The sequence below is a fragment of the Gadus macrocephalus genome, chromosome 9 (assembly GCF_031168955.1).
Source record: "Gadus macrocephalus chromosome 9, ASM3116895v1".
Taxonomy (NCBI): domain Eukaryota; kingdom Metazoa; phylum Chordata; class Actinopteri; order Gadiformes; family Gadidae; genus Gadus; species Gadus macrocephalus.
In genome coordinates, this window is record NC_082390.1 from 20,244,471 (window position 1) to 20,261,863 (window position 17,393).

General features: G+C 47.5%; 1 protein-coding gene across 2 annotated transcripts; it reads left to right on the forward strand.

The window, feature by feature from the left end:
- Positions 1 to 59: 59 nt before the first annotated feature.
- Positions 60 to 17,282, forward strand: LOC132464777 (unconventional myosin-Va-like). Of its 2 annotated transcripts, XM_060061341.1 has the most exons (40): positions 60 to 331; positions 534 to 644; positions 951 to 1,122; positions 1,496 to 1,640; positions 2,210 to 2,366; positions 2,461 to 2,604; positions 2,802 to 2,883; positions 3,038 to 3,145; positions 3,373 to 3,479; positions 3,564 to 3,829; positions 3,945 to 4,026; positions 4,101 to 4,241; positions 4,824 to 4,949; positions 5,070 to 5,153; positions 5,427 to 5,549; positions 5,705 to 5,802; positions 5,894 to 5,980; positions 6,589 to 6,697; positions 6,991 to 7,202; positions 7,465 to 7,621; positions 7,983 to 8,222; positions 8,425 to 8,643; positions 8,787 to 8,880; positions 8,976 to 9,121; positions 9,375 to 9,485; positions 10,050 to 10,184; positions 10,302 to 10,358; positions 10,541 to 10,768; positions 10,950 to 11,020; positions 11,115 to 11,189; positions 12,384 to 12,582; positions 12,795 to 12,888; positions 12,996 to 13,130; positions 13,264 to 13,418; positions 13,661 to 13,750; positions 13,861 to 14,011; positions 15,059 to 15,344; positions 15,787 to 15,961; positions 16,406 to 16,486; positions 16,593 to 17,282. In XM_060061341.1, exons 1-40 carry the CDS (start codon positions 305 to 307, stop codon positions 16,743 to 16,745), a joined length of 5,433 nt encoding a protein of 1,810 aa, XP_059917324.1. In that variant the 5' UTR covers positions 60 to 304; the 3' UTR covers positions 16,746 to 17,282. The 2 variants fall into 2 exon arrangements, with proteins under 2 accessions (XP_059917324.1, XP_059917325.1); XM_060061342.1 differs by lacking the exons at positions 60 to 331; positions 534 to 644; positions 951 to 1,122; ... (3 more) ...; positions 2,802 to 2,883; positions 3,038 to 3,145 and having other exon boundaries at positions 3,368 to 3,479; positions 3,568 to 3,829; positions 16,593 to 17,281.
- The last annotated feature ends 111 nt before the right edge of the window (positions 17,283 to 17,393 follow it).

The following is a 17,393-nucleotide window of genomic DNA, read 5'->3' on the forward strand; positions in this document are numbered from 1 at the left end:
ATAATTGTCCTGAGATGTGACCGCTGGGGGGCGCGGCTGTCATTCAGAGCTTCTCCGCGCGCTCCCGCTGATCTCACTGACCGCAGGATCGCTCCTACCGCTGAAGTTATTACACCCCACCTTATGGCTCACTACCATATGTGATCCTGCTCTCCTCAAATCTAGTTAGTTTAAACGGTTCAATGCAATCTTAACCTAACTTGCTGATCTGTAGTCCTGGTGACTTCCTCTACACTGAAATGGACCTGTAACTTCAGCGAGGTTCTCCTCAGTAGCCGGCGAGAGAGCTCCCTGGTCCACTGCCATGGCAGTCTCCGAACTGTACTCAAAGGTAACTACAGCATAATATTACCATAATAAAAACGTATCTTCCTTACTTAGTTTTCAAACAATTAAATGACTTGCCATCATCCACTGATAAGTTCGTTGACTCTTAAATTGTCGTGATTTGTGTCCTGTCTATTCAAGTAAAGGTTTGTTTTATCGGTGTTAGTGTAGCGTTTCAAGATGTTTATTTTGGACTTGTTCCCCAGTCGGCCCGGGTCTGGCTCCCTGACCCCGAGGAGGTGTGGAGGTCCGCGGAGCTCACCAGAGCCTTCACCCCCGGAGACCAAGTCCTATCACTACGACTGGAGGACGGCTCGGTGAGAGACCGACAGTGGATATAGGAATTTATGCAAAATAGACCATGCAGAATAACACTATTGCTCGAGTATTTTACTGGGTTATGTTAGACATAGAGAACAAGTGTAGCCTATTCACAGTCGATGTATTCAATATTTGATAGTCTGGCGTTTCTAGTCAAAGCTTTCGGTGCCTGCCGTTATTAGATCAAGTTTGGGCTTGCATGGTATGGTAACGAGGCCTCAATAGTTGTTCAGGCAAAGGTAAGCCTAAGAAAATTGAGTCATGCAGAAATTCTCTAACCTTAACCCCCTGCATGATCCCAGGTGTTGGAACACAGAATTGACCTAAAAAGCAACAGATTACCACCCCTGAGAAACCCTAACCTCCTGGTGGGGGAGAATGACCTGACAGCGCTGAGCTACCTCCACGAACCGGCCGTCCTGCACAACCTCAAAGTGCGCTTCACAGACTCCAAGCTCATTTACACATATTGTGGTAATGAGCCCTTCTCTCGTGTGACTCACTATCATCGTGCCACTGTAGACTTTGGAGCCGTGTTCACAGTGCAGTATGGCACAATCAGACAAGATGCAATGATAATGCACTCAACTACTCATGTTCTCATGGTATTAAAGCTGAAGAATATGAAATGGGAAATATTTAACCACATCCTCTGGTTATTTATTATGTATGCATTCTATCCAATGGCTCAATAACCTTCTGCGCTAAATAAGCATACACATAATAGTGGATGAGGTTATGATACAGGAAGTAGACACTGCATATTACGTCAACTGAAACACATCTGACTGAACTGGGACTAACATGGACTGATGGGTTAAACTGGTGGTCTGTGGCCCTGTTCCAGGCATCGTGCTGGTGGCCATCAACCCGTACAGCAGCCTGCCCATCTACGAGGCGGACATCATCCATGCCTACAGCGGGCAGACCCTGGGCGACATGGACCCCCACATATTTGCCGTGGCCGAGGAGGCATACAAAAACATGGCCAGGTCTTTAAACAACGAAGACGAAGCAGACTGTCCCTCCTTGATAGAGACCGTTTCATTTGTGGTGTCACGTTACATTCCACAGCAGATCTGGAAAAAAATAATTACCCATCCACAACTAGATTTTCCGATACCATTTTTTCCTTCCCGATATTGATTCAGATTCCTGAACTTGACTATCGGCCGGTTCCGACTATATACAGATACAGCATATAGCATTGTAATTACTAATAACAATTGTTCTTATTGAAGGGTAATCTTACAATGACAGCAATGTACAGTCTGTTCACTTACTGTTGGCAAAATATTTGTACATAACTAGATCATTTACATTTTAAATCTATAATTATAAAAATATTTTTTTTTTCTTGAATGCACGGTCGGGGATGACGCGTTTCCCATTCCGACTGTCCACCTCCTTTAACGAACGCAGCATAACACCACAAGTGTTTTTGTGAGGTTCTTTGCCTCTGTATTAATAATAAGTATTATTAATAAGTATTGGTGGAATTTCCAATTGGAATCGTATCGGAACACCTCTATCAACTATAAACTCCCTTTTCCTCCCCAAGGGACGAGAGGAACCAGTCTGTGATCGTCAGCGGGGAGTCTGGGGCCGGGAAGACCGTCTCGGCCAAGTACGTGATGCGGTACTTTGCCACGGTCAGCCGCTCCTCGGTGCAGGCCAATGTGGAGGATAAGGTGCTGGCCTCCAATCCCATCATGGAGGTAGGGGAGGACACCCTCAGGGGACAGACCACAGCAGTACACAGTTTGAACTGGTGGCCAGTAACCCTCCCTCAATGCACGTCTCTGATCAAAGGCCATCGGGAATGCGAAGACGACCCGGAACGACAACAGCAGCCGGTTTGGAAAGTACATTGAGATAGGCTTTGACAAGAAGAACCGCATCATCGGGGCGATGATGAAGACCTACCTTCTGGAGAAATCGAGAGTGGTGTTCCAGGTCAACTTAACAGCACATATGATAACTAGTGATTCTTAATTCTTGGATTTCAACAGACCTAGGCTTTGAATTTGTGTTCTTGTTGAAATAGTCTCATGTATGAGTATAACTTTTTTATGAAATAAGTTTAACTTACAAAGTATAAATACATTGATTTAAACACAGAGTTATTCCTCTTCTGTCTTCATATCTTTTAGCCTCTTGGAGAAAGGAACTACCATATATTGTATCAGCTGTGTGCCTCCTCTCACCTGCCAGAGTTCAAAGATTTCAAGTTAAGTGAGTGATTTGTGTTAATGACATACAGCCTTTTGAAACATCTTTGAAAGTGTTATTTTTCACTGTAGATACATGCTCTGTAGAGAGTCCTATCTGGATCTACCTGCGATGTGAAGATATTAACAGAATGCATGTTATTTTTTGTAATGTCAAGGCTGTGCTGATGACTACCTCTGCACCAACCAAGGCCAGTGCCTGGCTATAGAGGGCGTGGATGATGCTGGAGATATGTCTGAAACTAGGAGAGCCTTAACGTTGCTAGGTAGGTGGGGTTATGGTGTTTATTTTCATTCAGACGCTGCCAGAACAATACTTTACTCACAGCCCACATCACAATAGACACATGGATGTCCGCTGTCGGTAAGAACTAAATTGCTACATCCATTCAGCAAAATTCATGTATTCAGTCAGTATACTCAATCGGCTTCCCAACACATATGTGTAGGTGACCCTAAAATTCGACTAATAATGACATAATACCTTTGACAGGATTCAGTGATAGTGACCAAATGTCACTTTTCCGAATCCTTGCTGCCATTCTTCACTTCAGCAACGTAGAAGTGAAGGCTCAGTCAGCAGACAGCAGCAGCATCACGGTAGGCACGGAGACCTAGACCTGGCTACCTGTGATACATCAGCATACATCTGCATCCCATCAACATGCTTTGTGATGTTCCCAGCCAGACCAACACCACCTGGCTATGTTCTGTGAGCTGATGGGGGTGGCCTACCAGGACATGGCCTACTGGTTATGCCACAGGAAGCTCAGGACGGCCACAGAAACCTTTGTCAAGACTCTCTCCAAGGTGTCCGCGGTCAACGGGCGAGATGCCCTAGCCAAGCACATCTACGCCAAGCTGTTTGGCTGGATCGTAGACAGCATCAACCGGACCTTGAAGTTTGCCGCCACCCGTCGCTGCTTCATTGGCATTCTGGACATCTACGGGTATTTTAAGTTCTTGGTGTCGTTTCAGCATTCTTTGTGTGTTTTTAATTTCCTGTTTTTCTACAGATATTGCTACGGCAAGTTCTCATTGTTTTCCATATCTATTTGTTTTCAGATTTGAAACATTTGATGTCAACAGTTTTGAACAGTTTTGCATCAATTATGCCAATGAGAAACTCCAGCAGCAGTTCAACCTGGTAGGTGCTGCACTCCGATGGCTGGCCACGCCTTGAGCCAAAACTGGGCCTGACTCAATGGTCCCTCTCTGCAGCACGTCTTCAAGCTGGAGCAGGAGGAGTACATGAAGGAGGAGATCCCCTGGTCCCTCATCGACTTCTCAGACAACGAGCCCTGCATCCGCCTGATCGAGGCCAGGATGGGCGTCCTGGACCTACTGGACGAGGAGTGCAGGGTAGGCTCTCCTGATTGGGCTTCGATGGTTGTTCACAATGGACCAACATTTTCTGTGATCATAGTTTCAGCCATCTGTTCAAAAGAAACATCTGGGAGCAGCATGACAGCGGCATATGTTTTAGTAAAAGGTCAGAAATGGTTATCCTTAGGTATTGAATAAGAAGTGCTTAAGTTGAGGTAGACTTTTGGCATTGTCAGGTCATGGTCAGGGCCAGAACAGCCTCACACACTCACATTTGTCTCAGAACGATGGTGCCCGCCCTCCTAACTTCCTCTTGATTGTTTGTTCAATGTTTCTGCACCGGTCGACCGGCTCAGATAATTTTTTCCGAGACCATTCTTTGCCCACAGTTAACATGCAACGCATTGTCAGTACAGTCAAAATGTCAGTCTCGGTACAGAACCAGGATATGCTGCATGTAGCCCATTTAACCCATAGATCACGCCAACGTCTGAGCAACACCACTATGTGTCACGTTTGTTTCATGTTTCTGTTGTTAAAGGGTTTGAGCCAGCCAAGTCATGGCATTTCCTATATGAGTCATCATGTCTCAATCCTTCCGTCCTTTCCTGCCCTTAGATGCCCAAAGGCTCTGATGACACGTGGGTCCAGAAACTGTATGCCACCCTCCTGAAACAGAACGATCATTTTGACAAGCCCAGACTGTCCAACACAGCTTTTATCATCCACCACTTTGCAGACAAGGTACATATGCAGTAGGAGCAGTATATCTAAAAAGACATATAGGAAAGACAATTCATGGTTCTGTACACCAGTTCTCCCCCGTTAGTTCAGGGTGACTGACTGTAGGCCTTTGTCTACCAGGTGGAGTACCAGTGTGATGGCTTCCTGGAGAAGAACAAGGACACTGTCAATGAGGAGCATATAAATGTTCTGAAAATGAGCAAGGTGAAACCAGTCTCTTATTTTTCAGTTTTTTCCATGGAATGCAGTCTCAAGGCAGGGGGAAACACAAAAGTTCCCTCAGGAAATGTACTGTCAGTTAGCAATGCCTGCTTCTGCTGTGGTAAATGTACACACCCTAGGTTTGTGGAAACACCAGGTTGTTAGGAAATATGTCTAAATATACCATAAAGCGGGAAACACTGCCACCTGCAGGCAGTGTTGGCAATGCCAGCCACATTCGATAACTCCCCTCACTGTCATTATTTTTCACTTTAGTTTGATTTGCTAGTGATGCTTTTGGAAGAGCAAGAGACAGACACAAACAGCACCAGTTCCACATCGAAGAGGTGCCGTCAAGGTCCGGCTAGTAAAGTTCACAAGAAGACTGTTGGACTGCAGGTGAGAGAACCGAGTTAGAACCACAAGAAAAATAACTCAAAAAAAGAGGAAAAACAAACACATTGGTTTCTTGGTAATGTAATGGTCAGTCTGACAGAGTCTTTGGATATTTCCTCACACTGCCCCTTCATCAATGTTTCACGTCCTTTTCTTAGTTTCGTCAGTCACTCACCCTGCTGATGGACATGCTGAACGCTACAACTCCTCACTATGTGCGCTGCATCAAACCCAACAACCAAAAAGCCCCGTTCACGTGAGGAAGAGCTACCCCGCTAATCTCATTCAACTTCTGTTCAGACACACCACTCATCCTTCACAGCGTCTGTCTGTCCTCCTCTTGGTAGACTGGAGCCCATGAGGACAGTGCAGCAGCTCAGGTCCTGTGGAGTTCTGGAGACCATCCGGATCTCCGCTGCAGGCTACCCCTCCAGGTACTGGGTCCTGCTCAGGACTGGGTCCCTGGGTACCTCTGAGGAGGGCACCTGAATGGCCCTGACTCGCTTTGACAGATACATACAAAATACTAATGAGAACAAAAATATACGCTTAAGTAAAGGATAAAGTGAAATGCAGGGCATAAAATATAGTTGTTTTAAACAATATAAATTAAGTGTAAAGTGTCTATTATAAAGTGGCTCAGTACCAGTACTTCAGTGTGTAAATGCAAATGTAAACAAAGAAGTGTCCCAGTATTCAAGTACCGGTATATATATATGTATATATTCAGTGTTTCCCCGAGAAAATGTCTTAGTCAAGGTGGGGGGGGGGGGGTCTTCGGTGCGGGTTTCAGTTCGCAATAATATATGCAACCGCCTTAACCATACAGTGCTGGGGGAAACACTGATATTGACAATATATATATGCATAAATATATCTATCTATCTATACATATACAGGAATACATAAACACACAAACATGCGTATGCATACACATACACGTTGGTTTTATTACCAGGAGGAAGGGACCTGTTACGATATGTTGAGGCCTTCAAAGGACGCCCAATGTGACTGAATCCTTTGGGGGTTTCTTCTACCACAGATGGACCTACCAGGAGTTCTTCAAGCGGTACGGGGTCCTGGTGAGGCAGAAGGACGTGCAGACCGACTTCAATCAGACCTGTAAGACAGCCCTTGAGAAACTGATTGAGGTACGAGCTTTGAGAGTTGGCCTGTGAGATATGTTTTAGGGTAAGGCTTTATTTCTTGCAGTACGGTTATTATAGTTTCAGAGAAGTTTCCGGATTATTAATCCTTTTCAGTGATCAGTAACCATTCATATTTTGGACGCCCTATTAATATAAATATACATAACACTGATATTACTAACTAAGCAACAATAAATGAGCTATTCAATTAAACATTAGCATATTCAGTGAGTGCTCGTTAATTACAACACTGAGTGATATCCTGTCTTGTCTATCTCTTTTATCTTGGTCCTCAGGATAGAGACAAGTATCAATTCGGCAGAACCAAGATCTTCTTCCGTGCGGGCCAGGTGGCCTACCTGGAGGACCTGCGGTCGGAGAAGCTGCGCCTGGCGTGCGTCAGCATCCAGAAGACCCTGCGCTGCTGGCTGGCCCGCAAGAAGTTCCTGAGGATGAGGAGATCTGCAGTGGTGCTCCAGAAACACGTCCGTGCCCAACAGGCATGCCGGTACACACACTGCTTCTTCTTCTGTTCTTATGGTATTTACCATCGGTGCTATTGAGTCATCATTTAGCCAGTTTATTCAAAACAACTTGAGGCATGTTGCTCAGGGATGCCTGCAGGTGCACTATAGCCGTTGGGGTTTGAACCGTGAACCTTTTGGTTAGGAGCATAACTAACACAAACACACAGATTGGAACCCATGTCAAAATGTCTGTCCGATGGTTTAAATCACACCGTGTCAAACACAGCAATGTCCTGCAAACAGTTTTGTCCGGTTGTTGCGCTGGACGAATGCAGCCGTGGTGATCCAGAAGAACGTCAGGATGTGGGCGGGCAGGAGAGCCTATCAGAGGGAGCGGTCTGCTGCTGTCACCATCCAGGGCTGCTTCAGGGCCTACAAGGCCCGACAGAGCTACTATAAGGTTAGGCCCCAGCACACTTCGCCTATGACTACCACAGCCATAAGTAAGAAAGATTAAAAACACATTTTCTTCTTCGAAGAGTCGCTGGGCCTCCATTAGAAAAGTAATCTGTAATCTTCTCACCTTTTCAACTTTATTTAGAAATTGAAAGTATTTGAAAAAACATAAAATATCTTAAAAACATTATTCGCAAATAATCAAAATAATAGGTTTCAATGAACCGCAGTCTGAATCTTCATCACATTATATATATTAGAGCAGACTGAGACTATACTCTCTAACAAAAATACACACTGAAACAATGCCAACATTTTGCGACCCACGACCACAATGACTCTGTATCTCCTCCCTGTTTCCTCAGCTGCTTTACGAGCAGAAGACGGTGGTGATCCAGAGCTGGGTGCGGGGCTGGCTGGCCCGGAGACGCCACCAGCGTTACCTGGCGGCCGTGGTCCTTCTGCAGAGCTGCGTGCGGCGCCTGGGGGCCCGGCGGGAGCTGAAGAGGCTGAGGGCCGAGGCCCGCTCGGTGGAGCACTTCAAGAAGCTCAACGTGGGCATGGAGAACAAGATCATGCAGCTGCAGCGCAGGATCGACCAGCAGGTGAGGAGCGTGTCGTCCACCGACGCTCGTCCTCGTCCAAGACACTCTCTAGGCCTCTGCTGCTAAACAGCAGAAGAAACAGAAAACGCAGAGGAACTGATATCATTAGGTGGTGACTGATCACATGGCAGACATGAGCATCTGACATGTGCCCTCCCGCTCGCCCTTTCAGTCTCTGATTCTCTCTCTCTCTCCCCCGTAGCAAAAGGAACACAGAGAAGCTAGTGTGAGGCAGAGCGCCCTGGAGAAGACCCAGGCAGCGGAGCAGAAGAGGCTGAGGGGAGCAGAGCTGGACGCCCTGACCAAGGCACACAGGATCCCCTCGCTGCTGGAGCAGCTGGCCTCCCTCCACCGGGAGCTGGACGCTGTGGGCAGGGAGAAGGAGGAGCAGGCCAGGGCCCACCAGGAGCACACACTCAAGGTACGGCCACACCCAACACACACACACTACAGTTTCTCTTTTCTTTGTATTTCCAACCCAACATTTTAGGATTATCAACAGTTGTTGTTGATACATTGAGGTAATCCTTAAAGGACACATGTTGTACCTGGGTTGACCACCAGATGGAGTCTGATCTAATCGAAAAGATGAACATGTGGAACAAGGAGAGGGAAGAGCTGAACAGGTTAATTCAAGACCAGGCGAGGCAGACATCAGGTAGATGGCATCACATCTTAAACTCAAAGTCTCCTAATAACATAATTCAAGCTATTTTGGACAACATTGAGCTTGTTTTGTGTTTGCTGTTGCAGAGAGCCAAGCGGCTCTAGAGACCAACAGGCAGCTGGAGAAGGAGCTGTTGGAGGAGCGCGCCCACTACCAGAGCCTGCTGAGTGAACACCTGCAGCTGGAGGAACGCCATGGAGACCTCCAGGACAAGATGAACCGCAGCAGCGCGGTGAGACGCCTCTACGCTGTTCTCACCTTCACACACGCTGGGTAGAACTGGTTCTGCAACATTATCCGCTTGGCTAGCCAATATGTTTACTTTCTGGAGCATACTTTGTGCCTCGCTCAACATGCCCCGGGCAGTAGATAGCGATGCATTCCTCCTCCCCCCCACCAGGCCTATGTCATAATGGCTTCTATTCATATCCCGAATCAAACAAAATTACATCACTAATGGTTTAAACAACGGCACCACCCCACAGGACGCCGCGTCGAGCCACAGGAGGAGCGACTCCCTCCAGAGCAGCAGCTCCTCGGAGGGAACACAGGGCTCGGGCTACACGGACGGGCGGGACAGCCCCGCACACAGAGAGGTACCATGAGGACCCACTCACAGCCTGGCCGGGAGATAAGACACGATGAGATCTAATGGTGTCACAGGAGAAAGTAAAAGTAGAAGAATGCATTTAATTCATTTATTTACATCCATATACCAAATGAGTTGTAGAAGTGTGAACCTTGTAGACTCTGTGCAGGAGTAGTAATAGGAGTGCTGTGGGGTGTTGGGTTGTGTTCTCCAGGATGCGAGTGTTGTGTTGTGTGTTCTCCAGGATGTGACTGGTGTGTTGTTGTGTTCTCCAGGATGTTACCTTGTTGTTGTGTTCTCCAGGATGTGAGCGTTGTGTTCTGTGTTCTCCAGGTTGTGACCGTTATGTTGTTATGTTCTCCAGGATGTGACCGTGTTGTTGTGTTCTCCAGGATGTTACCGTTGTGTTATGTTCTCCAGGATGTGAGCGTTGTGTTGTGTTCTCCAGGATGTTACTGTGTGTTGTTGTGTTCTCCAGGATGTGAGCGTTGTGTTGTTGTGTTCTCCAGGATGTGAGCGTTGTGTTGTTGTGTTCTCCAGGATGTGAGCGTTGTGTTGTTGTGTTCTCCAGGATGTGACCCGGGCTGCGGTGGACATGCCGGTGCTGCTGAAGCTCCAGAGGAAGGTGAAGGAGCTGGAGGAGGAGAAGCGCTCTCTGTTTGGTCAGCTCAACCGAAGGGAGGAGGCGGAGCAGGAGAAGTCCAAGGTGGGTTGGACTACAGCCAGAGTCCATGTCATCTACTGTCTCATGAGGGTCATCGGGATCAAATTGATGCTTGATGCTCACCTTACATGGACTTGTGTTACTGTACTTTGGGAGCAGGAGATGGAGGATCAGAAGACGGTCAACAGAGCTGAACTGGACACAGAGGCTCTCAAGGTAGCGCTCTCCACATCGTGATGTTCTCTCAAACAAACGTGTTCGCTGATTTCTGCATTACAGCCCATTCTATAATAAAACATGGAATTAAGACGGATTGCTGTGCATTATAAGTGTATTATGGTCCTGTTGGCCAAACCAAAGAGAGGACATGTGAATCATATTTCCGTGGCGGTTCCCAGCGCCAGGAGCTCGAGTCGGAGAACAAGCGTCTGAAGCAGGACCTGGGCTCGCTGCGGAAGTCCCTGACAGACGACAGCGGCCCGCTGGCGCCGCCAAAGCCGGGCTCCATGCCCTACAACGTCCTCCTGGAGCAGCTGGACTGCAGCAATGAGGAGCTGGAGATGAGGAAGGAGGAGGTGCTGCTCCTCAGGTCCCACATGGTCCGGCAGACCGCCTTCAAACACAAGGTGGGAGGAGTCGAATGAGGAGAATCTGGACCAAGGGTTCATAGTGCTGGTGATGTCCTCATCATTGTCGCCATCATCGTCAGCATCATCATCATCATCTCCTGATCATGTGATTAACATGTTGTCGGTGTTATGATGAAGATTATTAACCACTCTGTGGTTCTGTGCTCTGTGGCTGTAGGACTCCCTGACTGACGGTCAGTCTCTGAAGCAGAGTCTAAACCAGATCTCCTTGCTGCAGGGCAGTGACGGGTGGGTCCAGCCGTCCGTTATCTAGAACGCACTGACACTCCTCTCACCTGTTGACCCCTCTGATCCTCTACACTCCCAACCCCCTCTCTCTCAGATCGTCCAAGCTGCACACGCTGAACGAGGATGGGGAGCTGTGGTTGGCCTACGAGGGCCTGAAAGAGACCAACAGGTGGGGTGATACCAGGGGGTGGAGCCGCTAGGGGTGGGACAACATATCCGTACGGCCATTTATCGTCGCCCTGCTTCGTGCGTACAAGAATGGATACAATGGGCCAAATATTAATATAATATTTATTAATATTTTTTTAAGAATTTATTTAGCATTTTTATGCTTTATTCATGAAGAGTTAGAGAGGAAATATCGCTCAAGATATAGATATTTTAATAAATAAGGCGTTCTAAACAGATTTCCCTGCTCCTCAAGGTGAATGAAGGAAACTTGAACTGAAGTTAACTATCCAAGGACGAGAATAAAGAATGAATATATGAATCTCCAGCTCCCCATGAATATGGACCGAAATCCAGCACTTTACCTTGAGTAATGTTGTATTCATCGTGAGAGATATCGTGGTATATCTCTGATGATCGTTTCGTTATAGTATCGTTAATGGATTGTCCAACAGTATATTGATTATCTCAGACGCGCTGTATCGTGTTATTGGGGGCATCCGTGGCATACTGGTTAAGGACACTCTCCTACGTCCTCATCCACGGATAAAGGATAACTTAAAGGTGGGGTATGGGATTTGCGAAACGCCAGCAGATTTTGAAAATACACAACTCAAATGGTCCTACCCCCTCTCCTTCAACGCTGACTCTGACTCCACCCATTCCAAGTACATGGACGCGCAATCATGCACGAGCGAACACATGCGCGAGAGCGAGCCATTAGCTAGTTAGCTAGCTCCAGTAGCTACCGCAGGATAACAACAAACAGAAGCTTGCTCTGGGTCACGAGCTTTGAGTACGTGCACGAAGGGGTCACGCGCGGGGGGAGGGGGAGTGCAGTACGACCGTTTGATTGACGTACTTACTGTCCAATGCCACTCGGTGGGTCTGGAAATCATTGGCTGGAGTTTTTCGAGCCCTGCCCGTTCCACAGATGATTGACTTGTTTAATTTTCATGTCAGTACTTCTAACTCAGTGGCTGTAAGTGGGTTTTGATAAGGATTTCAAGTAATTTTGCAAAAATGGCCAAAAAAGAGAATTACATACCCAACTTCACTTGTATTATCGGTAACGCGTATGGCATCGTATCGTGAGGCTGTGATCTCCACCCCTATTAGCCGCCCTCCAGGCGTTTCCTTGGCTATCTGATCAGATGCTAACTGCTAGCTGCTCGTTGCCCCCCCCCCCCCCCAGGGTCCTAGAGGGGCTGCTCCAGGACCAGGGCCGCGCCCACCAGCAGGAGGTCCAGGAGGTACGCCGGGAGCTCCTCGGGGTGAGGGAGGAGAGTGGGCGGCAGCAGCAGCTCCTGGCCCAGAGTCTCCTGCTGCCCAAGGAGGCGCAGGTGGAGGCCTGCCTCCAGCACGAGATCACGCGGCTGGCTAACGAGAACCTGGTGGGTGGACCCCAGCGCCTCCCCAGCGACCTCTGACCTCACCTGGTTAACAAGTGTTTTGGTAGTTGTCGCGAAGCAGTAAAAAGTGACATACTAAAGGGAAGAATATAGATAAATGTTAATAAAGGGATAGAGATTTTATTTTCTTGCAAAAAAGTAAACATTTCTTCTGTTTCTGTCAAAACTGTACTTTATTGACTTATTCTGTCTAGGATCTCATGGAACGTCAAGAAGGCCAAGATAAAACCGTGCGCGTCCTGAAACAGCAGCTTAAGAGCTACGCTGAACGGCTCGAAGAGTTTGAAGGTAATTCATCCAGATGGCCTGTGTTTATAATACTGCTGCACAATACAGACACACTTGTTTGAACCACAACAGAGATGTGATATTAATCCTTGACCCTTGATGTCCAGCCTGCGCCCGGAGACAGAGCACCGTGTCACAGATCGGCATTCCGGTCAACATCACACGCAAGGAGAAGGTATTCCAGGGAATGCTGGAGTATAAGGAAGGAGACGAGAGCATGCTGCTGAAGAATCTGGTCATTGGTATGATAACTCATTATTAATGATCTATTAATTCAATAACCGGAAAGAAAGCCATGAATTCACAGAGCATTTAAAAACTTCAACACACTCTCTGTGTGTTTGTTCACTCTCCTGTTTTGTGCATCCTCCTCAGATCTGACACCCCGCAGTGTGGCAGTCAGCTCCCTGCCCTGGTTGCCAGCGTACATCATCTTCATGTGCATACGCTATGCGGACCACATCAACGACGAGGAGCGAGTCAGCACCCTGCTCAACTCCACCATCATCAGCATCAAAGGGGTCATTAAGGTGCAGAGGTCGACTCCAGTGGAAGACGATACTTACCCTGAACAAGACCCTGCTAATCAGGAACCAGGATTATCCATAACACATTCTTTGTGAAAAAATTCCCTGTATTCCAACTTCCTGGTAATGCCAACATGGGAATATACCAATGAACCGTATAATGGTAGCAGAAGCCCTGGTGACTGATGCTTTGGTATGTGAGGTAGAAACATATACACTTGTCTAACCGCTTTGTTGCCCAACAGAGAAGAGGGAAGGACTTTGAGACAGTGTCTTTCTGGCTGGCCAACGCCGGTCGCTTCCTGCACTGTCTGAGGCAGTACAGTGGAGACGAGGTGCGCTCAAACAACACACTCATGTCAGCGTGATGCCTATTGACTGACTTGCTTACCTACATCTGTCTGACCGTTATTCACCGTGTCTGCTGGCCTCTCCTCTCCTGCAGGACTTCACCAAGCACAACACGCCCAGGCAGAACGAGCACTGCCTGACCAACTTTGAGCTGTCGGGCTACCAGCAGGTGTTCGGGGACCTGGTGATTCAGATCTACCAGCAGCTGATCAAGTGCACACAGGACCAGCTGCTGCCCCTCATCGGTGAGGGGGCTCCGTTCCTCTGGATCATAAGGCTCAATGTGTATTAGGCTACGTTTACATGATGACGGTCTGAACAGAAGACGCAAAAGTGACGTCGCGTCTTCACATTTTATTCCGCGTTTACACAAGCGTTTTCGGTAGGAAATCTGCGTGCATACGGTGACGCAAAAGTGTGTGGAATTCGATTGGGTGGGCATGCCAGGCGGCTAAGGCCACGTTTATACGTAGCAGGGTATTTATAGAATCAAATATTTCCCCCCCTATATATGTATACTATCTGTACATATCCTGTACATTTCGTGGAAAGACTCCTGTACCTTTATTAGAGCTGCCAGAGCAGCTTGACGGTCCGACGCATGGAAATAATCCAACATGTTTGTTTAATTCCCTCCCTGTACTGGTAACACCACGGCGGAACGTATTCAAGTCTTCCACTCTGAAGGGTGGTTTCAGATTTTTGCGTTTTTAAGCCCCAAAAACGCCGTCACCATCTAAACCAAAGGCACTTCCGATCAAATATTATGTCGCAAGCGTCCTCGCTTAAAGGGGGCCTTAGATCCCCAATACTGTGGCCCTAAAAAAATCCAACCATCTATATACTAAGTATAATAATAACCCTCCTTGTTTTTGATATGACCCTTTCATTCGTGCTTGACAGTGCATGCAATCTTTTTAACAGACATCAAGGCAATAATATTTGGCTAAAATATGGTTTTAAATATCTCTGAATATGCCTGGGGGCCAGAGACTGGGGACATTAAACACTATTATTTATATATATATATATATATATATATATATATATATATATATATATATATACAGTATATATGATAATGTACTGCCACCTAAGACCTCACACCAAAAATGTCCCTGGTTTGAACTCGACACAGTGTTTCTGTGTGGCTGTAGTTGTAACCTATGTTCATGTACATACAACATGATGTAGATAATGTCCTCCTATGTGGTCCTCTACCACCACAACACTATGAATGGGATAAAGCACTGCAGGAGGCTCATGTTGTGTGTCCCGTCTCCCCGGGCCAGTGGCTGGCATGCTGGAGCACGAGACGGCCCAGGGTGTCCTGGGCTCCATGCCCGCCGGCCAGAGGAAGAGGGGTGCCAGCGTGGCTGAGGAGGCTGACGCCGTCACCGTGGAGACCATCCTGCAGCAGCTCAGCCTGTTCCACGGCGCCATGCGGCAGCACGACATGGACCAGGAGCTGGTCAGGCAGGCGGTCAGGCAGCTCTTCCACTTCATCTGCGCCGTGACCCTCAACCACCTGCTGCTGCGGAAGGACATGTGCTCCTGGGGGAAGGGCCTGCAGATCAGGTAGCACGGAGCGTAGCGCTTAGCATAGCATCTACCCAAACTTTGTCTGTGCATGAGTACTGGTCTGTGAACTAGAGGGCACGATGGAGTGTAGCGTATGCTATAGAACCTCAGGTGAGTCCATGCTAGAGGGAACTGGGTTCAATACCCCCATCTCAGCAACCAACATGTGGGCAACCTAGGGCACAGAGCCCCCCCTCTACCTGCTCCTGACATTCAATCTTAAATAATACTATTCTGCTTTGCATTTGAGTACAGGTGTGTGGACACGCATACTTTGTTAAATAATACATCAGAGAATACAAGGATTGCTGTATAATATACAGGGGCTTGAACTTGCAGATAAAATAAAACAGAAAATATACCAATAGATATCCAATCCGGATCAGGACCTAAGGCAGGGAGATTTCAGTGTGTGGCTCACTGTGGCTCCCCGCTGCAGGTACAAGGCGTGGCAACTGGAGGAGTGGCTGATGGAGAAGGAGCTGTCCGACTGCGGGGCAAAGGAGGCCCTGGAGCCGCTGGTCCAGGCCGCGCAGCTCCTGCAGATCAACAAGAAGACGCCCGCTGACGCCCAGGCCATCTGCGCCATGTGCAGCGCCCTCACAGCTCCCCAGGTCACCATGACGACCGGCCCACTCTCACCATGACGAGCCCCGCACTCACCAAACAGAGGGGCGGGGTTGAGCCTCCGGATCAACTATAGAGTGACATTCACGGGCGTTTCTGCACCTAGCAGTTGCTACAGGATGGAACGCCCCTAGGAAATGACCCTTTACAGTTGACCCATGGTTTTCTCTTTGTTATTAACGCTAGCTAGTTAATGTTTAGAACCAAAGCAGCCGCTAGTTGACTAAGCTACCATTACACTAGCTAATGATTACAACCAAGATAGACACTAGGTGGCTAAGCTAACATAGTGCTAGCTGGGGGGGGGGGGTGCAAAATGCCCCCACCCTGCTTATGTTTAGAACCAAGATGGCAGGTTGGGGAAAAAGCCCCATGAAGTTGAGTTTACGTTTACGGTCTAATGACGTGTTCCTTTGTGTTCCTTGCCACAGATCGTTAAAGTGCTCAATCTGTACACGCCAGTGATTGAGTTCGAGGAGAGGGTGTCCCCGACCTTCATCGCCACCATTCAGGTGAGGCGGGGTGAGACAGATTGTGTGGAGACCAGAGGGGAGCTGGGAGGACTGTGATTCTGTTGGACTCTTGGTCTCCTTCCTGAGTTGTGTTTGTGGTTCTCAGGACCTTCTGAGGGACCGCAGCGAGCCCACCACGCTGATGATGGACGTGAAGAGCGTCTTCCCCATCAGCATCCCCTTCGTCCCCTCACTGGTCGTCATGGACGCCATCCAGATCCCCGCCAGCCTCCACCTAGGCTTCCTCACCCGGGTCTAACCCCCCCCCCCCCCCCCCCATGCTCTTATGTTATATTTATATGTTTTATGTCTGCCTTCATTTCACCGATGGTTGAGATACAGTTTTAAACCAAGGTGTCATTCTCTTCATTCTCTTGGTAGTCTAATGTGATGTGTTGCCGTATCTAGGTTTGTTTGTGCAGGTATCTATGTTAGCTTGGGTGTGAATGTGGTCCAAAATATTTCATTTGTCAATCGTAACCTTTGCTATATGCACTTTATACTGTGGAAAAAGGTCTGCTATGTATAAAGGCTGCCCTTGGATCCCATGGCTGTCCTTAATGTCTTTATGATACCCAATTACTGATTTGACATAGAACTTCTATACCAAATAACTTATTTTTCAATTAATTAAGGTGAAATATGCTAAATATCAAAAACAACCAAAGAGGAGGATTTCAGTGTGTGTGCCTTGACCAAATGAAAAGATAGAATTCTCTTTTTAAAAAAAATGAGTGCAATGTATCCGTTTTTACAGATTGTTTTTTATAATTCAAGTGGATTGTGGTAAAAATCATATCTCTATCTATATAAAAAAATATTTATAATTTGTCATGTTTGGAATTTTAACGTGGCCAGCGAATAGCACGCTTTCAGACCCACCACCATGTCAGACAGGGGCCAGAGC